The 26,115-nt window shown below is 55.9% G+C and overlaps 1 protein-coding gene across 2 annotated transcripts in view; it reads left to right on the top strand.

Annotated features, from left to right (window-relative positions):
- The first annotated feature begins 288 nt into the window (after positions 1 to 288).
- Positions 289 to 26,115, top strand: part of TMEM184B (transmembrane protein 184B) — a 35,715-nt gene continuing 9,888 nt past the window's right edge. Inside the window, exons 1-3 of one of the 2 annotated variants that reach the window (XM_040986033.1) lie at positions 289 to 373; positions 16,816 to 17,059; positions 17,718 to 17,883. In XM_040986033.1, the coding sequence (XP_040841967.1) occupies positions 16,868 to 17,059; positions 17,718 to 17,883 (358 nt within the window). In that variant the 5' untranslated portion in view covers positions 289 to 373; positions 16,816 to 16,867. The remainder of the gene's footprint in view (positions 374 to 16,815; positions 17,060 to 17,717; positions 17,884 to 26,115) is intronic. The other variant, XM_040986024.1, reaches the window with a different exon arrangement.

The following is a 26,115-nucleotide window of genomic DNA, read 5'->3' as shown; positions in this document are numbered from 1 at the left end:
AACAGTGTCAGGGCTGGAGTTTGGAGCTCACGGCTCGTCCCAGCACCCCCAGGAAGTTTTGAAGCAGCCAGCCTGGGGTTTCCGAGACTGCGTCTCGATCGGGCTGTTGTCCAGGGTGGGGGTGACGGCGCACAGCCAGGCCCGGTCCCCGTCTGGTACCCAAGTGCGGCGCGGCCCCTTTAAGGGCCGGCGGGTGATCTCAGCGGCGCGCCCGGCGCCCCGCCCTCCCCGGCGGCGCGGCCAGTGCGCAGGCGCGGCGCACTCGGCGGGGCCCGGGCCGAGCCGGCGGCGGCCGAGGAGTCCGGGCTGCGGCGCCTCCCGCAGCCAGAGCCCGCCGAGCCTCCTGCACACGCCGGCGCCATGGGCTCCTGAGGTACCGGCGTCCGGCAGGGGAGAGGCCCGCGCGCGTTTCGGGGGGCGCGTCGGCTCCGGGGTGGGGTGGGGGGTCCCCGGGCGGGGGGTCTGGGAGGGAGGGCACGGAGGCGCGCTGCAGCCGGGCCGCGCAGGGAGGGGACGCCGTGCCGTGGCCGCCCCGCCCTGTGTTTCCCGGGGAGGATGGTCGCCCCGTGGGTGTGCCCGCCTCTCTCCCCGCAACGCCAGCGTGGCACGGGCCGCGCCCAGAGGGGCAGGGAGGCTGGCCCCTGGGGAGCGGCTGGGGCCCGAGGGAGAGGGGGCGACAAGGCTCTGGGCAGGTGAGGTGTGTGGCGGTGGGGAGGCCGCTGTGCCCTGTGCACGGGCGGGGGTGGCCCTGGGGAGGGTGGTTGGCTGCGTGAGTGGAGAGGTGGGCAGTGCCGCCGCGGAGGGGGCCGCACGGGCACCTGGCGCTGCAGGGACCCTAGGAGGCTGATTATAGGCGCGGTATCCGTCCTGTGAGTTGGGCGTTTTCTCTCGCTTGGGGAATGGGGCACCTTGGATGGGTCAGCTCAGGGACTCGGTCCTGGGTGGCTGCAGGCCCAGGCAAAGGGGTGGACGCAGGTCCGTAGGAGATTGTATGACGCCCGACTTTTCTGAGTCCCTTGTTGCCCCCTACCCCTAGCATCCTGAGGGCCACAGCAGGTGTTTGCGCTGCCTGATACTTGTGTGTGGGAGTGAAGGCCATGTATGATTTATGACACCGGCGACTGCTTTGTGTAAGGGGAGAAGTGGCAATCTGTGCCCCGGAGGCCCTGCTGCAGTGCACACGAGCTGCCTGCACCTGCTGCACCTGCCTGGAGGTCTCAGAGGTGTGACTTTCTTGACAGATTAATGTCGCCGGTTCCTTCTCATTGGCTGGTTGCCCTCCATCTCCCCCCCCCCCCTTGTGCGGGGATGAGATGGAGGAGGGACCTGGGGCCAGAAAGCTGTCAGGTGTGTGAGGGAGGTAATAGCACCAGGGCGCTTGGATGTGGTGGCTGCTGGTAGAAGGCAGTGTGGCCTCCCAGAGGACTTGGGCACTGGCCCTGGGAGGAGCACTGGCGTTGGCCAAGGTGCTGGTTTTCCTGGTTCCCTCCTGCCAGCTGTGTGATTGTGGAGCTGTCCTTGCCCTTCTTTGTGGATGTGGCCCGGAAGAGGTGTCTGGTGGCCTGATTCTGTCCTGGAGGCCTGGATGTGGTGGGTAGGTGGGATGCCCCTCTTGTTGCCTTGTAAGTTACTGAGCAGCTCCCACATGCCGTGTGTCACACGAGAGTCCTGGTGTGTGCTCGGGAGATAAACACAGATGGGACCCTCAAGCCAGGCACAAGCTCCTTCCCCATGGTGCGGTGACCTGCCCCCACTGCCATGGGTACTTTAGTGCACTCGTGTGGTGCCATGTGGTCACTGGCTCCCATAGTGTTGGTGGGTTGTGCCAGGGGCTCTGGGTGCTGTTTCCTGTAGTTGGGGTGCCCGCAGGGCATCCAGGCGGAACATGTGTGTGCCATCACTGGTGACCACTATGGTCGGGTCCTGCTTCACCACCCTGGCTGTACTCTGGTTCACCACGCTGGCCGGGCCCTTGGAGCTTCGGCTTCCCACCTGGAAGCTGCTCCCTCCCCTTTAGTGTGTGCCTTTGGCTTGCCTGCCCAGCGCTTTCCCCGAGAGGGGCTCAGTGCTATTTCCAGTCCCGGCTGTGCTCATTTCTCTCCGTGTGTTCCCATGAGTGGAAACAGCCTCGGCAAGGCCAAGTGCAGCCCTTGGTTATTTTGAAAATGAGCACCGATGGTGAAAGAGACTGGGGAGTCGGGGTGTAAGCCTGGGAGACCTGCAGCTGGGTTCCCCGGGGAGAGCCGTGGCTGTTTGCCCTGGGCCTTGGGGCCGAGGCGCTGGCAGGTGGGTCATCAGCACTGACTGAGCCCTCACGTGGGCCCTGCTCTGTGCTGGGCCTAGGGAAAATGAAGCAGGAGCCTTAGGGTCAGGCCATTAAAAGGCTGTGGTTGGCTGCAGGAGGTTGGAGTGGAGCAGATCTGGGCAGGACAACACTGGACTTGTGGGGATAGGGGACAATAGGAACAGCGGCTCATTTATGGAGCACTTCCTATGTGCCAGGCACAGTTCAAAGTGCTTTGAACTGTGAAGAACTCAGCCTTCTTCTCCCGGTACCCTGGGATGGATGGAGGGGTCGCTCTGCCTTGGGGGCTCATCCCCCTGGGGCAGGTGGGGGTGACGCTGGAACTATGAAGGAAGTGGAAGTAAAAGGTGCAGTAGGTGTTCCCCAGGCCTGAGCAGTGTGGCTGTGGCAGACCCAGGCTACAAAGACTGACTTCAGAGAGGCCATGCTGAGGAGTTTGAACTTGATCTTAGGATGGTCCCTGGGAACTGTGGTGACATGTGACACGTTTGGCTTTGTGTGCGGGGTAGGGTGATCACCTGTTGCTCTTCCACGGGTGACTCCGGGAGCGTGGCCCTTGTCTTTCGCCAGGGCCCGGGCTCCTCCCTTGCTACACTGCCCTGGTTCCCAGCAGCTGCTGGTCTTGAAGTCCGTCTGTGAGCCAGGCCAGGCCCTGGAACCCACCGTTGCAATGGAGTCTCCTTCCACAGCTGACCGCTGCTGACTGTGCGTTGGAGCCACTTAACTGGAATCTTTTATTCCCACCCTACCAACGCTTTTATTTGTTTGAGGAGAGAGAGAGAGAGAGAGAGAGAGAGAATGTGAGTGAGCAAGCTGTCATCCGGTGATTTACTGCACAAATGCCCACAGGGATGGGGACCAAGCCAGGCTGCAGCTGGGAGCTGGGACCCAGTCTAGGTGCCCATGTGGGTGACAGTGACTCGGTTCCTTGGGCCACCCTGCTCGGGGCTGGGCCGACTCACGCACAGCCCTCCCTGTGGGGCTGCACGCAGGGTAAGAGATGAGGACTACTATGTTACAGGACTGTTGTCTTGTACAGCTGAGGGGTGTACGTGGAGACTATGGACAGGCTAGGGTGTTTGGTTTGAGGAGTGGGGTCGGGGAAGACTTCTGAACTGGCTAGGAGGTTGAGAGTTCAAGAATGGGTCAAAAGTGGACACTAAGCCCGTAGGCTAGGAGAGAATGGGGCCAGTTGCTCACCTGGTACTAACACCTGTTCTTTGAAAGTGGGGTGGGGGGTCTGACATGGTAGCTTAGTGGCTAAAGTCATTACTTTGTGTACACCAGGATCCCATATGGATGCCGGTTCTAATCCCGGTGGCCTCGCTTTACATCCAGCTCCCTGCTTGTGGTCTGGGAAAGCAGTCAAGGATGGCCCAAAGCCTTGGGACCCTGCATCCACATGGGAGACAGAAAAGGCTCCTGGCTTCAGATTGGCTCAGCTCTGGCCATTGTGGCTGCTTGGAGTGGATCAATGAATGGAAAATCTTCCTCTCTATCTATTCTCCTCTGTATATCTGACTTTCCAATTAAAAAAAATAAAAAAGAATAAAGGCAGGTGGGGGTGTAATAAAAAGGGTGTAATAAAAAGGAATAAAAGGAGGCAGGGGTGAGGGGAATGTTGCAGTTTCCTGGAGTTGTGAAATGTGAATTCTGACAGTGCAGTCATGCAGGGCTGGCATGAACCAGTGTCTGCCCCGAGTTCAGCAGGGTGCCTGGCTCAGGGAACAGCCGCTGGCCCAGTTGGTACTGGGGCTGCATGTCAGGCCACGGGCAGGGAGCTGCCCTCACGAGCTGAGTCCAGGAGCAGCCGAGCAGGTGTGCTTGTCAGGGTGCTCTCGCGAGAACACGGGCCACCCTCTGGGCATGTACTCCGCCACTGGGGCGACGTTTACACTGTTAACAGGCGGGTCCCAGGCCGAGCAAATGGAGCAGATTCTGTGCTATGAAGTGGTTTGGCCGGGAGTCACATCTGGTAGACCTGAAATGAATGCTCCTTGATGTGCCTCTTCCCGAGGCAGAGGGGATGCAGTGAGAGGCGGCTGTGGGGAGACGTCTCCAGTGGGCACCCACGTGTCAGGTTTCTCATTCCTTCCCTGTCTTCTCCGCCCGTGCACAGTGCAGCAGGGTGCAGGCCCTGTAGAAGCACAGATCTCAGCAGGTGTCGGCTCCTGGACTCAGCTTCCCTAGAGTGAACATAGGAGTAGTGTGAGGCTGGATCCCTGGCAGCCCCACGGGAGGCTGAGGGTGACTTTCCCAGGGTTACATTCATCTAAACTTCAGAGCCTGGGTGCTGGGAGGGCTGGATGGGTAGGAAGCATTGTCGCTGGGGCCAGTCAGAACCAGCTTGTTTACTGGCATTGAGTTTGTGGCATGGGGACCATCAGTGTGTGGTTAACAACCATGGGTTTGCACAGCTGTGGTTTGCGGGAGGGCTGCTGGTGTGGGTGGAGTGGGCATTCTTGGGCCTGAGAGGGGAGGCAGGAACCCGAGCAGACAACACTTTCCTTCTCTTATAGGGCGGAAGCTGGAGGGGGAAGATCCCACCCAGTAAAACCTTTGTCTTGGCCTGTGTCACTTCCTGCCTTTCCTGTGTGTTAATGAGGACTGTGTAGCTGAGGAGATTAGGTCTTGAGAAGTTGGCAGTGTTGATCTCCTCGGCTGCAGCTTTTAGAAAACAATTGGTTTCCCCTGTGTTAGCAATAGCCTTTGCAGACGGTAGTAAACTTGCAACATAGCAAAGGTTTGGCACAAGAGTTAGACATCACCTCAAGGTTCAGGTGGATGTTCTTTCTAGGCATGCATTTGCCTTACGTCACTGCTTACTGAACATCAAACGGTTGTACATATTTACCTGGGGCCGGGGCGTATTAGGCGTAGCAGCTGGGATACCTGTTAGGATGGTGGCATCTCCAGGATCCAGCCTCATGCTGCTGTAGGCCATGCGAGGCAGCTGCCCGCCCTGGGGAGGGTGCCTGGATCGGGTTCCTGACTCTTTGGCCCTATCTAGGAGTAGAGGAGTGAACCAGTGAGTGGACATTCTGCTTTTACTATGCCTCTCAAATGAAAAACCAAAGAAAGAATAAAAGCCAGCTATAGGTAGACAGAGAAGCTTACTCCGAGCCTAGTGCCTTGTTCTAAGTATTCTGCAGGAGAGCCGAGGCCCTAGACTTTCCCCAGGCTAGCATGATGGTGTGAGAGGTGGCAGGACACCTGGCTCAAAGTCAGAAACCTTGCCCTCATTAAACCTCACTCCTTCCGGGGGAGCCACTCCTGTCCTGCCTGCATACCTCCCAGTGCTGCGAGGTTCAGGTGAGGGTCAAGGGGAGAAAGCCTGGAGCCCCTCCCTAGTTGGTTGGGGGTGGGAGTGCAGGTCATGTGACTGGAGAGGCTTGTGTGTATGTGCGTCTTTTCTAACCATAAGTCTGATCCTCCTGAGGGCTCTAGTCACGCTTGGGGGTCATGTTCACTCCAGGATGGAGGTGGAGTAAGACCTCCAGAGTGACTGTCTCTTCCAGTTCAGACAGCATCCCACCCCTGGGGCTGTGGAGGTCGAGCTCTGTTTTTTTCCCCTTCACTCACCCCTGTGGACAGCCCGCACACGGGGAGGCTCTGTCCAGCCGGCAGGTGTCTGAGAACCTCCACTCTGTTGGATAGGGCTGTACCCCAAAGCCCTCTGGGACGTAATTGATGGAAAAAGCTCTGGGAGAACAATAGCTGATTCCCTGGAGCTGCTACAGCCGCTGGCACAGCCACCACCTGCAGCAGCAGTGCGAATCTGTGCTCCCATCCACCCTCCGTTTGGGTGCCTGTGTAAGGGGAGGTGTTGGGGAAGGCAGTGTGTGAAGATATTGGTATTAATTGATATTAACACATCGGTTTTGCCAGTGTGATCTTCCTCCCTGATTTGAATGGTAGTGCTTTGTAGGTCACATTGCCTGTGCATTGCTTCATTTATTTTTGCCACCAGACTTACAGATTACATTTCATACACATTGTTTCTGTTTAGTCTTGCCAGCCTCCCTGGAACCTCCAGTCAAAGTGGGCCCATCTGGTGGGTGGGGAACCTGAGGCTCTGAAGGTGGGGTTGCCTGAGAGCCTGGGGAAGTGCATGAATCAAGGTTGAGATGGAAACTGGGAGTGGGGTGCCTTTGCCATATGTGGGGCTAGGCTCAGTAGCCCAGGCTTACCTAAAGAGTAGTTGGGGTGCTCTGTAGGTGATGGGGGTTGGCAGGGGCAGATGTGGGAGAGGGGACCACTTCCATTGAGTGCAGAGCTTCTTGGATGGGTGAGCCGAGAACCTGAGGTCAAGTGAGCCCTCCCTTGGGTGTTTAGAGGCCCTGGCTCACCTCCAGGAAAAAGAACTGCCTCTCTGCATGAGTTTGTCAATGAGGTTTTAACAACTAGGATGTACAAAAAGTTAGGCTTACCCAAATAGCTCCTGTTTGCTTAATGAGCAGTTGAAAAGTGGCTTGGGGGCCTGGCGGCCTGGCCTAGCAGCTAAAGTCCTCGCCTTAAACGTGCCAGGATCCCATATGGGCGCCGGTTCTAATCCCTGTGGCCCCACTTCCCATCCAGCTCCCTGCTTGTGGCCTGGGAAAGCAGTTGAGGACGGCCAAAAGCCTTGGAACCCTGCACCCGTGTGGGAAACCTGGAAGAAGTTCCTGGATCCTGGCTTCGGATCAGCATAGCATCGGCTGTTGCGCTCACTTGGGGAGTGAATCATCGGATGGAAGATCTTTCTCACTGTCTTTCCTCCTCTCTATATATCTGACTTTCCAATAAAAATAAATCTAAAAAGAAAAAATAAGTGACTTGGGAGCCTGCAAGGGTGCTGTGGTGTACAGGAACATGAGCAGAGCTTGGCTCCTGAGAGAGAAGGTGGATGAGGGCCCATCTTGGCCAGAGCTGCCCCTGGTTTTCTCAGCCTTGAGTTTCTGGTAGTCAGGCCTCCTGTTGGCAGCGAGAGGAAGCCATGTTTTGCTCCTGGTGAGTCCTGGGCTGTCCCTGCTTCCTGGGAGTGTGCTCAGGGTTTCCTCTGGAGACCATCTCTGTCACCAGCAGGCCCCCCGCCTTCAGAGTGAGGCTGAGGCAGTGATGAGCATGGGACTTCTTTAACAGGTCCACAGTGGACCCAGAAGCCAAACTATTTGATAGCACTGGATGTGGAGCAGGAGTGTGTGGACAGGGCAGGTGGCAGAGGCCTCCTCCTCAGCCTGAGAGGACCCTCCCTCCTGCCTGGCCTCTGCTCCTCCTTGGTGGACCGGCACCTTCACCAGGAAGACTGCTTACGGCTGGGGTCATGGTGACTTGGTCACTGTCCACCTGCCCTGGGACCAGGTCATCAGAGCCCGTCTGTGCTGGGGAGAGCTGGGGGCCCAGCAGGTCTGGTCTCAGCAATGCAAGAGTAGGGACAGAACGCTGTGCCAGGTGGGGTCAGGGGTCACCTCCAAACCAGAGCTCTCTAAGCTTTTCTCTACCAGCTGTTCCCTGGGGGCATTTATTTATTTATTTATTTTTAGTGATTTCTGTAGCTTTTTGAAAGGCAGAATTACAGAAAGGAAGGGCGAGACAGGAAGGGATCTCCCATCCACTGGTTCACTCCCCAGCTGTCTGCAACAGCCGGGGCTGGGGCAGGCCAGAGCCAGGAGCCAGGAGCTCCAGCCAGCCAGCTGTCCCAGAGGTAGCAGCAGCCCAAGCCCTGGAGCTGTATCCTGCTGCCTTCCCCCAGTCACCTTAAACTCACACATTGTCAATGTTGTCCCCAGCATCGAGGCTCGAATGTTGCTTCTCCTACATTGTGTCTCGCCATCCCAGGTCTTTCTATCACCCAGCAGCTGCACCTCTGGGAGTTTGTTCCACAAATGGTTAAGGTGAATGCAGAGTGGCTTGGCTGCAAGGTTTGTCACTGCTGCCTTATCTCCCAACAGTGAAAGATCAGAAGTCACCTGAACACCCAGTAGCCAGCGGCTGGGGACAGAGTGTGGTCCATCCTAAGCAGAGAATGCTGGGCAGCCACCAACACTGAGACGAGAGCTTCAATTGATGTGGGGGTGCCAAGGGAGAGTGTCCAGGCTAGGGAGTGTGTCCAGGACCCCTCTGTGGCTCAAGGTGAAGTGCAGGTGTCATAGCTTTCCTCTGCTCAGGGGTCTCATACGGTGGAGCCTCTCTGTACCATCCAGCCCGTGCCTGAGGCCAGCCATGGGAGAGGATGGCTTTATTGTTACTGCCTGCAAGAAAGGAAGCGGTACCTTAACCCACTGCACCACAATGCCAACCTCAGTAAACTTACATTTTTCTTTTTTTTTTTTTTTTAAGATTTATTTATTTTTATTGTAAAGATATACACTGGAAAAGAGTGACAGAAAGATCTTCAGTCTGCTGATTCACTCCCCAAGTGACTGCAACAGCTGGAGCTGATCTAAAGCCAGTAGCCAGGAGCCTCTTCTGGGTCCCTCAAGAGTATGCAGAGTCCCAAGGCTCTGAGTCATCCTTGCTGCTTTCCCAGGCCATAAGCAGGGAGCTGGATGGGGAGTGGAGCAGCCGGGATACGATCTGGTGCCCATATGGGATTCCCGGCAGTGGCAAAGTGAGGACTTTAGTCATTAGGCTATCGTTTCATGCCCTGTGTTTTTTCTTTTTAAAGTAGGTTTATTTAGTTTGGTTTGTAAGGCAGAATTACAGAGAGGGAGAACTCGAGATCTTCTGTTCTATCCTCTAGTTCACTTCCCAAATGCTGCAGTAGCTGGACTGGGCCAGGTACCTCTTCCAGGTCTCCCACATGGGCACAGGGACCCAGGCCATTTTTCTGCTGGCTTCTGCAAGGCTCATTAGCAGGGAGCTAAATCAGAGTGGAGTTGAACTGGTGCCCCATGGGATGTTGGCACTGCAGGCAGCAGTTTAATCTGTCCTACCGCAGTGCCCACCTCTAAACTTGCCCTTGATGTATATATGGTCTCTTCCCTTACAAAGCCTGTCTCAGTGGGAAGTCAGGTTAAATGAAACACACTTTATCCTGTGATAGAAAAGCAGGCACTAAGGAAGACTTGGCATATACGCACAACCTTCCAGTCCTTGGGGCTGGCACTGTCTGGAGGAGCCTGAGGGGTAGACTTACTCAGGTGGCCAGCCCCTTTTCCATCCGACACATGTGGAGTGCTAGGCATATCCGAGCCCTTTGTGCACCTCTGGGATGACCTCTGACCCCCGAAACTCACTGTCAGTTGGAGAGGTCAGATAAGGACACCCACCCTGCAGGGCCTGATCTGCCAGGTAACCTCTGGCCCTGCTTGGGTGGCACCTTCCATAGCCTGGAAGGCACCAAGAGAAACATCAGTGTCGGGCCAACTCCCTCTCCCTGGGGGCCTGTGGCTCCTGTGCCCTTCTTGGCGTGCTCTCTGTCTGCTGGAGGTCACTGGGTGTGACTCAGCCCCGGCCCCCCCGCATCTCGCATCCCCCAGCCCTCATTGATGCTCCGCCCCCAGCCAGATGCTTACGCAGTCCTGCCGGGCTATGAGCAGTGTCAGGTGTGGAGGGCTGTGCGATGGGGTCCTGGGGAGTGCCCCCAGCAGTCCATCACTACTGATTGCTCCCTTTTCTTCCATACCCCTGACTGTGTGCTGGACCCAGAGAGTGGTGGCTGAGACCTCGGCGGGCAGTGAGGGTGCTGTCCGAGGTGGCATGGCACAGCCAGAGAGTCGGGAGTGAACGGTTGCGGGGCCTTAGGGCCAGGGTGGGAGGAAGGATGTGTGTGCTGGGCTGTGGGGGCCCTGTGTGGCCAACATCCAGCCAGGGGCCTGGAACAGGAGCCCAGAGCTTTGTCCCATGGCCAGCTACCAACCACAGGTTTGAGTGGGTTTGAAGTAGAAAATGAGTAAAAATGAGGCATGCTGGACCTTGCCGCCTGAGGCCCTGCCTCCCTGCAGTGCCTGCATGGTCCCCACTCCCTGGCTGGGACCCTAGTGCACGGAGGTCCCCAGAGTTTGCAGCAGACTAATTGTATGGCAAGAACTTGACCTGAATTGATGGAGAGACTAATTATATTCTTCAGAAATATCCATCCTGAGCCGACTGGCTGCGTGCTTCTCTGTGGAAACACAGTATGTTAGATTTCGGGGGACTGCCCAGACCCTGTATGTCACCTGCAAACAGCTCCATAGCCCTTTGTAACGTTGGGAACATTCTGAATCCCTGCCCTCATCTGGTGCGCAGGCCCTGGCTGTAGGACAGCGTAATAGACAAAGCCAGAGAACCCACCCCACCTGCCCTGTCCCAGCCCAGCTCCCCGACTGAGAGCCAGGGCCTGGGCACGGCTTGCTAGGCGCATATGCATGGGAGACAGGGTGGAGTGGCCGTGCCTATTGGCAGGTGGGCTGCTGGCAGCTGGGACAGATACCTGACTTAGCCTCCTGTGTGAGAGGGAGCTGTACGCGTCTGGGCTCAACGGGCTACAGTGCTGTGTGACCCCTCCAAGGGGTCTGACGGCAGCCCCTCTGAACTCAACACGCAGCGTTTCCCTAGAGGAGCATGACCTGGTTACACCAGGCGAGGTATCTTTAAGGAGTCAGGACACAGGAGAAAAGAGACTGCGGTAAAGTCCCAGCCCGGTGGCCCCTATCCCCTACCATCTGCCCCTGCCCCTTGCCCTCTGCCCCCTGCATGCATAGCTACTCTGGAGTCCTCTGGTGACACATCCCTGTTAGTCATGGGGTGTGTGTTTTCAGTATGTGCACAGTCGTGTAACTAAGTGCTGGGTGATCTGTGTACGAGGTACCTAATAAATCCTAACCCAAGAATAGAAATGAGGAGACAGAGTAGAGACATAATAATTAAAATGCTGTTGCTGATGCTAGCCTTTGAGGAAGAGTGTGCTGGAAGGTGCCCTATTGGTATGTTTAGATTGTGTCCTGCCAGCTGCCCTGCGCGCCCAGCTGCCGGCTGTGCATGGGACTCGTACCGCTGACTCCCTCTCCAGACCCAGTCACTGCTTTTGCCATCACTTCCATCTGTCGAGATTTGCTAGTACATTTCCATGCTCCTGAGTGCCAGTCAGGTGGCAGGGTGAGTATTTTTGTCAGAAAGTTCTTCACACACCAGTCCCAAATATGCCAGAAACATCAGGCATTAGTAAACAGATTAGAAAAGGTTGCTAGGAAAATTGCTTAGAAGTTCTGACAGGAAAGAGAGAGAGAGTCTCTGTGTGTGTTTTAAGATTTTTTGATTTTTATTGCAAAGTAAATAAATACAGAGAGGAGGAGGGACAGAGAGGAAGATCTTCCATCCGATGATTCACTCCCCAAGTGAGCACAACAGCCAATGCTGTGCTGATCAGGAGCCAGGACCTTCTTCTGGGTTTCCCACACGGGTGCAAGGCCCCAAGGCTTTGGGCATCCTTGACTGCTTTCCCAGGCCACAAGCAGGGAGCTGGATGGGAACTGGAGCTGCCGGGATTAAAACCTGCACCCATATGGGATCCTGGTGCATTCAAGGTGAGGACTTTAGACACTAGACCACCGCGCCAGGCCCCAAGAATTTAAGCCTGTCACCACATATCAAGTTCTAAACACTGGCGTGTTACTCCCTGATAAGATCAAATGCAGACACAGTGTGTTGTGCCTGGCGCCATGACTCAATGGCTAAGTCCTTGTAAGCATCAGGATCCCATGTGGGCACCGGTTTATGAGAGGAGGATTCCACTATACTCTGGTTCACTCCCCAAATGGCTGCAATGATCAGAGCTGAGCCAATCCAAAGCCAGGAATGCCTTCTGGGTCTCCCACACAGGTACAGGGTCCTAAGGATTTGGGCTGGCCTCCATTGCTTTCTTAGGCCATAAGCAGGAAGCTGGATGGGAAGTGGATCAGCTGGGACATGAACTGGTGCCCATAAGGGATCCTTGGCACTTGCAAGGTGAAGATCCAGCCATTGTGCCAGCCCCCTGTTTTGTTTTTTACTGTTGACTTTTTTCTTTTTTAAGCATTAGTTTTACTCTCTTTTTTTAAGTTTTATTCATTTGAGAGTAAGATCTGTCATCTACTGGTTCATTCCCCAAAGGTCTGCAGCAGCTGACACTGGGTCAGACGGAGGCCAGGAGCCAGGAACTCAGCTTGAGTCTCCCAGCTGGCTGGCAGGGACCCAGCCACTTGAACCATCACCACTGCCTCCCAGGTGCGTGTTAGATTTAGAAGCTGAGCCAGGATTCAAACCCAGGCCCTCCCATGTAGGGTGCCAGTGCCCTGAGCAAGCTGACCGCCGCACTGAACAGCCACCCTCCTCATGAGTTCTGGCCGCTGACTAGGTTCCAGTTTATGTTCTGGGGGAGTCCTTTCCTGGTGGGGAGGTGTGCCCTTTTGTCCGTCAGGAGGCCTAAAACTGTGGTGGCCAAAGCACCTTAGGGATGCTGACCTTGACCCAAAGGGTGCTACATGGTCCTTCTGTTATAGAGTTTCCAATCAGTCTTTTTTATTTTTTTACTTTACTCTTTTAGCTTTACTCTGTTAGCTCTACCTTCAGACCAGAGAAGGTCTCTCCAAGAAGCCACTGAACTTATCTGGACAATAAGATGCTGGACTTTATGCTAGATATATGCTTGCAATGAAGGAATCTCAACTGAACTTGAACTGTGGTTATGCAGCAAGGTGGAGGAATCTACTATGGGGGGAGGGGTATGGGAGGGGTGGGGGGAAAACCAGTGCCTATAAAACTGTATCACATAATACAATGTTAATAACAATTAAAACAAATAAATAAAACTTTTAAAAGAAGATTTATTTTATTTTCACTACAAAGTCAGATATACAGAGAGGAGGAGAGACAGAGAGGAAGATCTTCCATCTGATGGTTCATTGCCCGAGTGCAACGGCCAGTGCTGTGCTGATCTGAAGCCAGGAGCCAGGAACTTCTTCCAGGTCTCCCACACGGGTGCAGGGTCCCAAGGCTTTGGGCATTCTTGACTGCTTTCCCAGGCCACAAGCAGGGAGCTGGATGGGAAGTGGGGCCACAGGGATTAGAATCGGTGTCCATATGGGATCCCAGCATGTTCAAGGTGAGGACTTTAGCCACAAGGCCATGGCGCTGAGCCCCCTATCAGTGTTTTATTATTTTTAAAGATATATTTATTTTTTGTTTGAAAGGCAGATTTATGGAGAAAGAAGGAGAGACACACAGAGAGGTCTTTTATCCACTGGCCCACTCCCCAGATGGCGGCAACAACCTGAGCCGAGTGATCTGAAGTCAGGAGTTTCTTCTAGTCTCCCATGTGGGTGTAGGGTACAAAGGACTTGGACCGTCCTCTGCTGCTTTCCCAGGACTTAAGCTTGGAGCTGGATCAGAAGTGGAACGGTTATGATATGAACCAGTGCCCATGTGGGAAGCTGGCACCGTAGGCAGAGGTTTAGCCTGTTGTTTTAAATTAATCTTACTGTGTGGCCTGTGAGTGCTGTTGTAAATATCCATGGGCCCTGGGCGGAACAAAAGCTCTGCACCCGTGTAATCAGGAGGTACAGAGCAGCTACCTTTTATTCTCTCCATGTATTATCAGGACTTCTGGAAACTGGAGCATTGCCCTGTCGATCATGCAGTTAGCCTAAATTATTACAGCAGACTGGGGTTCTGTGAGGAGCCACCCCTCCAAGCTCCCAGGCGGTGGGGTCAGGTGGGATCTTGCCTCAGGACGTTACAGCTTCAGCCTACTCCTTGAGGGTCCCTGTTACCCGGGACCTTCCCTCCCTGTGTGACCACACATCTTTCAACCAAGCTGGGGAGTTGTGGCATGGAGCAGGGGCACAGAGGAACCATGAGTGCCCACAGCAGGGGCTGGGACTTCCTGTGCCCTGTGTGGCAGCCCAAGGCTGCACTGCAGGCTGGTAGGAAGGCAGCTCTGGCGGAACCTGCCAGAGCACCTGCTGGGCAGATTTTTTTTTTTAAGATAAAAGTCTGTATCTGAAAAGCAATATTATAGAGAAAGGGAGAGACAATCCTTCATCCACTGGTTTACTTCTCATGTGGCCAGGTGGAAGCCAGGAGCCTCTTCCTGGTCTCCCACGTGTGTGCAGAGACTACCACTTGGGCCACCCTCTGTTGCTCTCCCAGGCACATTAGGAGAAGGTTGGATGGGGCGAAGCAACCAGGAATTGAACCAGCATCCAAATGGGATGTAACATGGTGTGCCCATCCCCCCACCCATGCACCCCTTTTCCATCTGCTGATTCACTCCCCAGGTTAAGTCTGGGCTTTGGTTCTGGGGGAACATAAACCTATGAGTGTCAAGTGTGGCCCTGGAATGGAGGAAACTGGACGGGGATCCCTCACCCTCATCTCGCAAGCTGACTGGATGCTCTGGCTCAGGCTCGGGACCAAAGCCTGGCTGCTGTGGGGACTCCACGCCAGGGAGGAGGGTCTCTCCAGGCCCCTAGGTCAGGCTGTGACCTAGGGGCCTGGCCCTCCTAGCGCCTGGAACTCCCTCTGCTCCCCTCCCCACTTTTCCTGTTGCTCATTTAGTTTGAGCTGATAGAGAAGATGACTTCGAACCCAGATCTGCTGTTTCAAGAAGCCTTCCTGGCACTGGCTTTCCTCTTTGCACCCTTACTTGCAGGAACTATTATTAGCCTGTCACTGTGTTGCATTTTCAGAGCTGCCACAAATCTTTATATAGATGCCTTCTCCGTTTTTGAGTTTCTTTATATAGATGTCTTCACTTTTGAGTTTTGTGTCTAGATTCAGCTCTCACTCAGCGAGTTAGAGATGATTTGTATCAGGAAAGGAGAATCGTAAGGAGCTCTGCTTGGTGCAGACTCACCCCCCGTGGGGGATAGATGTGGGGAGAGGCCACCGGAGGCCTGGGAGAGGCTGGGGGACAGGCTATGGGCAGGCTGTGGGGCAGGTTGGGGGCAGGCTATGGGCAGGGAGGTGTCTTGCTTACAGGGTACCCGCAGCCGGCTGCACCCTGGGATAACCCAGCAGCATATAGTCTGCCTTGACCATCAGATCATGAACTTGAAACTCAGTCACCTGGGTCAACTTGAGTGGGTTTCAGGCTGAGGTGATTGGGACTTGGGGTTTGGCTATTTGGGAATCAGGCAGCGGAGACGCCCTCGGCCCATGTCCCTGCCTGGAGGCACCAGGCAGGGTTAGCTGGTGGTGTGGCTCTTCCCTGTGTCCACGCATTGTGGGACTGCTCCAGCAGTGAGTGGCTGTGCTTGGTCCTTGCCAGAGGTGGTGGCTGGACAGAGCTGGGCTCCCGGGTGGTTGGCTGAGGGCCTCGGCCAGCCTGTGAATCGGAGCAACAGTGAAAGGCACTCATGCCAGGGTGCCAGTGCCCACGCCTGGTGGGAGGGTTCAGCACACCCTTTCTGGCTAGTCCCCTGGAACTGCAGCAACGCACTGTAAGCTCCCTGGCTTGTTCTCCATGATTGGGGCACCTGGGGAGAGCTGCCTCCTGGCTGTGGACAGAAGTGTACTTGCATGGCTGAAGGGCTGCGGCGGCTCTCTGGGGCCTTCCTCAGGAGGGCGCCCATCCCACTCATGAGGAATCCCACCAGCCCCTCCCAACTGCCCCGGGGTAGGTAGTCAAGAATGCAGGAGCGCATTCCTGGAGGGTCCAGGGCTGGCCTGACAGCCCTCCTGGGACCTGGCCCCTTTCTGGCAAGGCATTCATGTCCCTTGTGGCAGGAGGCATCCTCCCCAACTTGCCTGCCTATGTCAGTTTCCTGGACTGCTTTTGCAGAAGCAAAATTTTTCTTGAGGTAAGAAGTGAAAAGCAATAGGTTCAGTTCGACCGAGGTGCTGGGGACCCTGGGTCAGAAATGGGGTTTGTTGTCAAGGCGTAGGCCAGAAGGATGGAAGCCAGAAGCATGGGGGGTGTCTGGCTAGAGTAGGCAGAGGCGCTCAGCAGGAGGGAGGGGAGCTGAGGTACAAGACGGGCAGTTTGGAGGGGTGCAGACTAGCCAGGAGCCAGGCCATCTGCAAAGCAGCTGGAAAGAAGTGGCCCAGGAGAGGTGCTCTTACTCTCACTGGGGTTCAGGGATGAGGGGCAGCTTGCATGTGCTGCAGGCACAGCAGTGGGAAGCCGGGAGCCTCACTCCCGGGAGCCCTGGGTTCTAGCTGGGGTGGCCGTGAACGCAGTTAGCTGGGTGCAGCCAGCTGTCAGGAGTGCCTGGGAGTTTGCTGTATGGAAACAGGTGGTCTACAGGAAGTGGTGACAGTGGGCTGTGTGCAGAGAGATGGCCTGTGCCAAGGCCCTGAGGCAAGAGCAGGCTTTAGACAGCCACAGGGGTGCTGTTACAGAGTACTGAGTAGAGGCGGGGTGTCTCGGCTAAGCTTACGGGAGGCCTACGAGGCTGCTGTGTGGGCAGCAGTGATGAGGGCAAGGATAGAAGCTGAGAACCTGCCCAGCGGCCTGTTCGTTAAGCCCCAGGGAGCTGCAGGCCCCAGTGGCTGGTGGGATGGATGATGTGGCAACATGGGGTATCAAAGCCCAGGAGGAGGCTGACAGTGCCATTGCTTCTACCCAGGTGGGCTCCTCCTGTCCGCCCAGGGAGCCTGCTGCTGCCACCACTGGGCACCATGACAGTGAAGGGGGCCGCACTGGCCCCTGGCCCGGCGTCGCCCACCACTGCAGCTGCATCCCCCAGCGTCTCCACGATCCCCGAGGGCAGTCCCACAGCCATGGAGCAGCCCGTGTTCCTGATGACCACCGCCGCCCAGGCCATCTCTGGCTTCTTCGTGTGGACAGCCCTGCTTGTCACCTGCCACCAGGTGTGTAGTTCCCTTCCCGCCCGCCTCCCTCCTCCCCCGGGTCCTTGGAGGTTTCCAGGAGAGAGAAAGAGAGAGTTTGTGTGGTATACAACCAAGCCAGGCCATGTCACCTGCAGTGACACCAGGGCCTTCGCCTCCCAGAGGCCCTCACTGGCTAGGTTCTGTTTTAGGGTTCCATTGTTGATGCTGCTGCAAGGGGCTCTGATGACAGGAAGTGGAGTGGAGGTGCGAGGTTGGAGACTGCACGCTGGGCAGTTTGCACCTGGAGTCAGCAGTAACACTTGTCACTTCTGCCTGCCAGGGGCCATTGGGGCAGTGGGTCCCAGCCAGGGAGGTCCCTGACATTGGCATGTAGCTCTGGTCTTGCCCGTTGCTGTGTCAGAGCTTCAGCTGATGCCCCCTCCTTCGGGGAGGCCGTTGGTGCTGCCTCTGTGCAGCAGGTGAGGAAGCCGAGCAGCACGGGCTCTGGGGCCTGGCGGGCAGCCCGCAGCAGGCTGTAGGAAGGGTTAGCAGCAGCACTGTGGGGAGGAGCAGAATGTGTCCCTGTGTCCCCGGCCAGGCTCGTCTTCCCCTGGAGCAGAAGGCAGAGGGTCCCTGGACAGGGCAGCAGGCGTGATGTGGTGAGAGTTGAGGCTGACGCTGTGCCCTCCGTCCCCAGATCTACATGCACCTGCGCTGCTACAGCTGCCCCAACGAGCAGCGCTACATCGTGCGCATCCTCTTCATCGTGCCCATTTACGCCTTCGACTCCTGGCTCAGCCTGCTCTTCTTCACCAACGACCAGTACTACGTGTACTTCGGCACTGTCCGCGACTGCTACGAGGGTGAGCGCGAGTGTGTGCAGGGGCGGGTTACAAGGGAGGCTCGCGTGGGCCAGCGGCACGCAGGGCACACACCCCTCCTGCCAGCCTCGGGGCCGCATGCTCCACCCCCATTCTTCCCTGCAGGGCCTTGGTGACAGCATGCAGGTGCCACAGTCTACCTACAGGTGCACTCCGTAGCCCCGTGGCAGACACCTCCAAACAGCACCTTCTGCTCATGTGCATTTCTCACCTTGGGCTTCTCAGATTGGGGGAGGGGCAGCATGGCCATGTCCAGGCAAGGTCAGGTACAGTTGAGTAGTGATTGAGCCAGTGATTGGCAGCGGGGCTGGGCCTCCAGCCCCATGGGTCTCTCTCCCAAGGGCTTTGTCCTGTGAATCGCCCTATTGTGCTGAGTAAAAAGGCCGCTCACTTCTGCAGGCCCTCTGTCATGGGTGTGGTAGGAATGTCACCTGCTCCTCTAGTCCACTGTGCCTGGGCACAGGGTGGTAAGTAGGAAGAGCCAAGCCTGCCACAGTGGCTGGAGCTGAGCCAATCTGAATCCAGCTCTTCTTCCAGGTCTCCCACATGGGTGCATGGTCCCAAGGCTTTGGGCCATCCTGCACTGCTTTCCCAGGCCACAAGCAGTGAGCTGGATGGGAAGTGGAGCAGCCAAGACATAAATGGTGCCCAAAGGGGTTACTGGCATCATAGGCAGTGGCTTAGTCCACTACTCCACAACACCAACTCCTCATTTCTATGTTTGGTCCACAGAAGTATGCAAGGTTGGAAGTGGCAGATTTGTGGAGGGTGAGTGAGAAGTGGGAGGCCAGAGGTGCTGAGACAGATCCCAGGCCTGTACTTGGGTTTGCCCTGAACAGGCCCGCAGGGATGGAGCAGAGCGGAGAGGGCTCTGCATCCAGGATCTGCTTTGAGTGGGCTGCTGTCTTAGGGGCTTGAGGCAGCACCGGAGGTGCACTGCCCAGCACCTGGGCCCCACCCGGCTTTGGAGGCTGGTTCCAGTGGCTGTCAGTGCAGACCCTGGGAGTCAACAGGTGATGGCTTGAGTATCGGGGAGACCTCAATGGAGGGCCAGCTTGGGCTTCGGCCTGGCCCAGTTCTGGCTGCTGCAAATGTCTGGGTAAAAACTAGTAGATGGATTTTTTTCCCTTTCTTCGTCTGCCTCAAGTAAACAAAACCAAACAAAATCAAGAAATGAGCAGTCTGCACCCTGACGCCAGCCTGCCACCTGCCCGCTGCTGGCTCTTGGTTCAGGGAACAGATGTGGTTTTCATTCCATAGAGGCCGGCGGCTTTCTGCCTCGCCAACCGTGAAGAGCTGCTCCCAGCCCTGGCTCCGTGGGTTTGGGGGACTTTGAAAAGGCGCAATGACAGAGAGCTAGAGGGAGATTTTTCCACCCGCTGGTTCACTCCCCAAATGGCTGCTATAGCTAGAGCTGGGCCAGGCTGAAACCAGAAGTCTGAAACTCAATCTGAATCTCCTCTATGAGTGCAGGACCCCAGGACTTGGACCATCTTCCTCTGCCTTCCCAGGGGGGTTAGCAGGGAGCTGGATCAGAAGTGGAGCAGCCACGATGTAAACCAGCACTCTGATAGGTGTGTCAGCATTGCAAGTGGTGGCTTAACCTGACAGTGCCAGGCCCGCTTTATAATTTTTTTTTAAAGATTTATTTATTTTTATTGGAAAAGTCAAGTTAGAGAAGGAAAAAGAAAAAGATCTTCCATCCACTGGCTCACTCTCCAAATGGCTGCAATGGCTGGAGCTGAGCTGATCCAAAGACAAGAGCCAGGAGCGTCTTTGGGTTGCTCACACGGGTTCAGCGATCCAAGAGCTTGGCCCATCCTGTGCTGCTTTCCCAGGGCATTATCAGGAGGTAGGCTCAGAAGTGGAGCAGCCAGGACTTGAACTGGTGCTCATATGGAATGCCAGTGTCGCAGGTGAAAGATTAGTATGCTATAACACAGCAGCTGCTCCCACTTTATACTTTTTGAATGAGCAAATTGCCTTATTAAATTGCTTACTGTGTGCCTGGCATTCTTTCACATGGGTCCTGTCCCTTCCCTTTGAGATGGGAATGCTGGGGCCACGTGGGGGCCTGCTTAGGGCCTGATGGGGGCTCTGGTGTCCGATGTGCCCAGAAACCTCCCGGGACTGCAAGAATGGGGACAGCCAGGGAAGCAGAGACCGTGACTCTTCCTGCATGTGCTGCCAGCCTCATGTGGGTGCCCAGGGGCATCTTACTTGCCTGGTTCCTTCAGAAGCTGGACGGCCTTCCACCTAAGCGAAAGCTCTCGTGGGCGGGCCAGGGGCCAGGAATGTGGGCTGGAACCTTTGCCCACCTTTCTAGGGCCCCAGAGGTGACAGCAGATGGCTGCCTGCACCGTCCCCCTTGTCCCCATCGCCCCCCTCGCCCCCCTCGCAGAAGCCTCTTTGTTCAGGCTCCGCCTGCCTGCCTGACCTGACTCCTCGCACCCAGCGAACTCCCGAGAAGCATGTCTCCTAGCAACACAACCGTCCCTTCCTGGCCCCTGCCAGGGTGTTTGCAGACAGCTTGCAGCTGCCCTGGAGGCCAGGCAGCCCCACTCCCCCACTCCCCAGCTTTCAGCGTCTGCGCCAGCACCCCCTTCTCGCACCTCCCACCCTTCTGCTAGGGATGGTGCTGTGTGGTTGCCCCACAGAGCCTCATGGGAGCCCCTGGCTCTGTCCCCCGACCTACCCCCAGGCCCTGGGAGGGGTGAGGACAGCAGTGGCCCGGCCAGCAGCTCCTGTTTCAGACCCAGCGCATGCTGAGGGCTGGCACAGAATCCCACTGCAGCACCGAGTCTTCCTTCCTTCCCTGATTCTGCGCTTCAGTCCTTGCATCTGTTTATCTGTCCTTTCTTCCTTCCATCCTTCTTTATTTTGATTGAAAAGACAGATTTATAAAGAGAGAAAGATCTGTCTGCTAGTTTACTCCCAGATGGCCTCAACAGCTGAATCTGAGCCAATCGAAGCCAGGAGTTTCTTTGTCTCCCACACAGGTGCAGAGACCCAAGGACTTGGGTCATTTTCCACTGCTCTCCCAGGCCACAAGCAGGGGAGCTGAATGGGAAGTGGAGCAACCAAGATGCAAACCAGGGCCCATGTGGGATAGGTGGAGGGTTAGCCTGTTGAGCCACAGTACTAGCCTCAGTTTCTTTGCTTCTTTTTTGTTTTTTAAGGCACAATTATGCTCAAAAATAAAACACTAAAATACAACTTCTAGAGATTTATTTATTTATTGGAAAGTCAGATATACAGAGAGGAAGATCTTCCATCTGCTGATTCACTCCCCAAGTGGCCGCAACAGCCGAAACTGCGCTGATCCAAAGCCAGGAGCCAGGAGCTTCTTCCGAGTCTCCCACATGAGTGCAGGGTCCCAAGGCCCTGGGCCATCCTCCACTGCTTTCCCAGACCACAAGCAGGGAACTGAATGGGAAGCAGGGCCACTGGGGTTAGAAGTGGCGCCCATATGGGATCCCAGCACCTGCAAGGCGAGGACTTTAGCCACTAGGCTACCATTCCAGGCCCAGCACTAAAATATAACTCTATTAAAGAGCAAGCATATGTATATGGTAGGAGATGCAAAATCGTTTTGAGTTTTCCTTGCTGCCATGTTTATGGCACTTGTAGCTATCTCAGCTGGTTCACTCTAGAATAACCTCAACATCCACTTCTACTGGAATCTGATCTCTTTCCACTTTACCTAGTGTTTCCTGGTGACTTGAACAGAGAAGGCTTGAGTTGGATATCTTACCCCGAGCATGCGCACATCCTCACACGTCTCCCTCATCCTGTCAGTGTGGGCATAGGTTCATTTTCCCCACCTTGTTATCCATATGTGGTCACTGCAAACTCGGGCTTCCAGAGTCCTGACACGATGCTTCTTAACTCTGTAGGTCCTGCCATCAGCACTGGAGGGGTGGAGGCAGGGGCCTGCCATTTCTTCACTCACAAACACTTCAGCTGAATTTAAGGACTCAGCGGCAACCCAGCTCTGGGAGTAAGGATGGCCTTTTATTAGGTCCTGGTGGCTGAGACCTCTATTGCTTGGCGGTCGTCTGACTTGGCCTTCACCTTTAGGCTGGGAAGTCGGTCTGCTGCCCTGGGTCCCCTGTTTCCCAGAGACCCTTCCTTGTCCACCATATCTGCTGGGCACGGGACACAGGTCTCCCAGGGGTGCCTGGAGTTCTCTTTCGGAACCTCCATTGTTTTTCTCAGCTGAGTCTCAGTGTGCCAGTGTTGCGGGAGGCACCGTGCCCAGTTCCACAGCATCCCCCCGCCCCCCGGGTTCACTGGCCTGTTTTCCCACTGCAGCTTCCGGTGTGGCCTTGGAAAGTGCAGTGGACACCGGCCCTTTGTGCCTCTGTGTGACCCTGCTTCCCTCCTCCTCCCCTTCCTTCTCCTCTCCTCCTCTGCCCTTCTACCACCCCCATCCTCCGCCCCCCTGTCCTGCACAGTTTTATCCATGGACTGGGGTTGTCTTTGTGCTGGGCAGCCTGGTGGGCCCGTACTCACGGAGACTCCTGTCCCAAGGTGCTGGGAGGTTTTCCAGAATGTTCTTCGAGAGTGTTTTCCCCTCCACTCACCTCCATTCTCACCTTCCAGATTCCTGTTAGTGGTATGCTGCATTCCTGAATTGAGCTTTATATTTTCTGTACATTTTTCTGGTTCTTTTTTGGTAGCTTTTCTAATTTTCTTGCTTGTTTTAAAAGCTTAACCATCACATTTTTCTGTCAAATATTTTATTTCCATTATGTTGTGAAAGATCATTAGCTCTGGCTCATACACACATACGTACACACATACATGCTTATATCTATATACGAGTGTGTGTATTTTCAGTTTGCGAGACAGGGAACCTGCATTGTGGCATAATGAGTAAAATTGTCCCTTGCGATGCTGGCATCCCACATGGGTGCTGGTTCCTGTCTGAGCTGCTCTACTTCCAACCCAGCTCCCTGCTAATGGCCTAGGAAAGCAGTGGAGGATGGCCCAAGAGCTGGGGGCCCCTGTACTCACGTAGGAGATTCGGCTCAGCCCTGGCCTTTGTAGCCATTTGGGGAGTGGAAGATCTCTCTCACCCTATGTGTCTTCCTTGCTCTATCTTACTGTGCCTTCCAAATAATTGCATATTTAATTAATTGAGAGAGAACACACACAAGTGAGCTCCTACCCTCTGGTTTACTCCTCAGACACCCACAGTGACCCTGGGCTGGGCAGGAAGGCAAAACAGAGAACCGTCCAGGTCTCCCAGGGTCGCCGCCCAGGGTCTGTGTGAGCAGGAAAGTAGAGTTGAGGAGCCAGAGCTGAAGCTCCTGTCCAGACCTTGCCGTGGGGTGCAGGCATCGTCCCTGCGAGGCCGAGCGCCCACACGGGTCTCAATCTTATGTCTCCTCATTCTTGTCCTGGGACAGAGCGTTTCTCCTCTCCCCCTGAGTGGGTTAGTCACAGCTTTGCTACTGCATTGTACCCACGCCTGTGCCTGGCTGGCCTTTGGCCTCAGGGATCAGTCTTCGGTAACTTTTAACATCCAAGAATCAGGCTTGTAATTGCGGGGGTTACAAGCAAGTGAGGGAGCTTGGTACGTTTTCTAGGCCCTTTTCCTGCGGTAGCGGAAGCAGACACCATGTGAGTGCTCTCAGGTCCTGGCCTGCTTTCTCCCAGGAAACTTACCCTGTTAGTGACCTGGAAGAGAAAATGGGGCTGGAGCCAAGACCAGGGGCCGTCACCCTGCCTGTTTGCCCCTCAGCTTGTTGGCACTGCCCTTGACGGACTGGGTGCTCAGGGCTGGGCCATCTCTGCCCTCCTGAAGGTGCTGACCCCGTGTCTCCCTGTGGAAGCTTCCCGTGTGTTCTGCATCTTTAGCTTTTCACAAGGCAACCCCTGGGTCTCTGTGCTGCGCGGAGTCCCTTGGGCCAAAGCTTCCCGAGGGCCTCGCCACACAGTTCATCCCTGTCACATCTCTTTGGCCTTGACTGTATGTTTTGCCTATTTTTCACCACCGTTATCTTGTTCTCATCTCCCGGTTACCTGGAGGCATAGATTTTCAACTCCGCAAGTAAGAAAAGCAAACTTGAGTAGGCTACGAAACTTGCCCAGCAGTAGCAGATCCCAGGTCTCGGGGTGCTAAGGGAGTCCATGTCAGGCACAGAAGAGGGTAGGCCTCAATGCTGGAAAAGGGGGAACCCTTGTGGGGGAGAAAGAGATCTTATAGGGATAGAAAAAGCACCTGGAAGGTGATGCTGCCTTCACCCTGTCTCGGACTGGCAAGCTTTTGCTTCCTGGCACTTGGCCCGGAGGTGAAACCTCTTCCCTGCTAAAACAGGTGCAACCAAGGTGAACTGGCTGAGGACCACAGAAGGGCAGGGACAGAGGCCTGTGGGCACGCAAGTGCCCCTGGCTGGCCGGGCTCTGACAAGTCCAGCCAAGGATCGCAAACACTGAAGCTGAGCAGAATATTAGAAGGAAGCCATTGGAATAAAGACATCAGAGAAAGTAGTGGGGGCATCTAGAAGCAAGAACCAACAGGGTCAGCAAGGCATGGATGCTCTGAGGGCAGAGCTGAGGAGAGAGCGACCCCTTGGGAGCCCAGGCTTGAGGGTGTCCTGCCCACCTGGCCAGAGCGTGGTATACCCGCTGTTGTCCATGATGGCCACAGCTGCCAAGAAGGGGTGAAGTGGACTCATGGGACATGAGTGGCTGAGCCCATCACAGGAGGAAAGGTGTATTTGCTCACAGCTTTGGCGTCGCCGCCAAAGGCCTCCTGCCTGATGGCATCACCGTGGCAAGACGAGATGGGAGCCAGGGAGCATGACCCACAGCAGCGGCCCACTCCCACAGCATCTAGCCCCCATATCCCACTCAGCTCCCACTCAGCCCCAAATGCAATGGGTCCCGCTTCATCTACACCGAGCCATGCTGGGGAGCAGGCTTCGGCCCCTGGACACAGGCCAGCCGCAGCCAAGATGGAGGCACGTCCTCTCACTGTCTTTCCTGCTACCAGAGCATTTCTGTGCTGAAGGTGGGCCAAGGGGCTGAGCTCAGGGTACTTCTGTGTGCAAGACCCCAAGCCTACAAGGGTTCTGCCACACAGTGCCACAGCACAGTGCAGCCAGTGATGGGGCTGTGCACTGCAACCACTTGCTGACATGGGGCTGCTAACAGTCATGACTGCCGGGCACTTGGCAGGTCCTCTACCCTGGGGCTGTGCTGCCACAGTGGCTGTTTCCAGGGGACCCCAGTCAGAGGCCAGTGGAGAGGAGTCCCTGGACCTCAGCTTCCTGTCCTGGCTGCAGAGGCTGTGGAGGAGGGAAGGTGGAGGCCCCTCTGTGAGGTCTCTGCAAGGCCAGGCTGTCCTTGGCAGAAGGTGGCAAGGGGACAGGCCGCTGGCTCCCTGCTGCGTAGCATGTTCCCGTTCCTCTGCCCTTCTGCGTGTGTGAGTGTTTGTGTGTTTCTAGGGTGCAAGTTGTTTACCGGGGGTGTTTGGCACGGTTCTGTCATTTCCTTGGAGGGGATCCATGGGTCCACATGGCCATTGGACCTGGCATTTGGTGGAGTCCCATCCGAGGAGGCTGTCATGCTGCTGGGAGTTACCGAGCCCAGGCCTGACACACCAGGGATTCTTTTAGGGGAGCCGCCAGCACATTGCACTGTCCAGACCATGTGGCCCCTGGAGCACCTTGAAAAGGACCTTGGACTGAGGAGGACAGGCGAAAGATGGTAGTTCTGACCAGCTGAGTGCCGAGGAGAGCCACGCCCAGCAGGGGAGTGCTACTGCAGGCCTGGACAAGGGGAGGGAGGGTTGTGAGCTCAGATGCCAGCCCTGCTCAGAAAGGGGGAGGCAACCTGGGGCTCCCCACACACACCCTGGGGGAAAGGTGAGGCTTTCTCCCACCTGTGGGGAGAGTGTGCCTACAGCAGGGGTAGGCCGTCTGTCCCTCCTGTTGTCACCCCAGCCACCACCTGGTATTGTGCTTGTGCCTATCCGTCTGTAAGGGTACATCTGAGTGACCGAAGGTGCCAGGACCTCTGGTAGTCGGGGTGGGAGGTGAATTCAGTTCCTACCCATTGGGAGAAACCAGGAGCCATGCCCTATGGACAGCCTAGTCCTCAGCTTCCCACAACCCCAGCAAATCATCCCCGTCGTGTAGCTATGGAAACTAGGACGCTGATGCTCCTAGCAGCTCCTAGCAGGTGAAGCCACAAGCCACCACC

This window comes from Ochotona curzoniae, unplaced genomic scaffold (genome assembly GCF_017591425.1).
Source record: "Ochotona curzoniae isolate NIBS_2020 unplaced genomic scaffold, NIBS_Ocur_1.0 contig_1014, whole genome shotgun sequence".
Taxonomy (NCBI): domain Eukaryota; kingdom Metazoa; phylum Chordata; class Mammalia; order Lagomorpha; family Ochotonidae; genus Ochotona; species Ochotona curzoniae.
The sequence above is the reverse complement of the archived record's forward strand: the minus strand, read 5'-3'. Positions and strand labels throughout refer to the sequence as shown.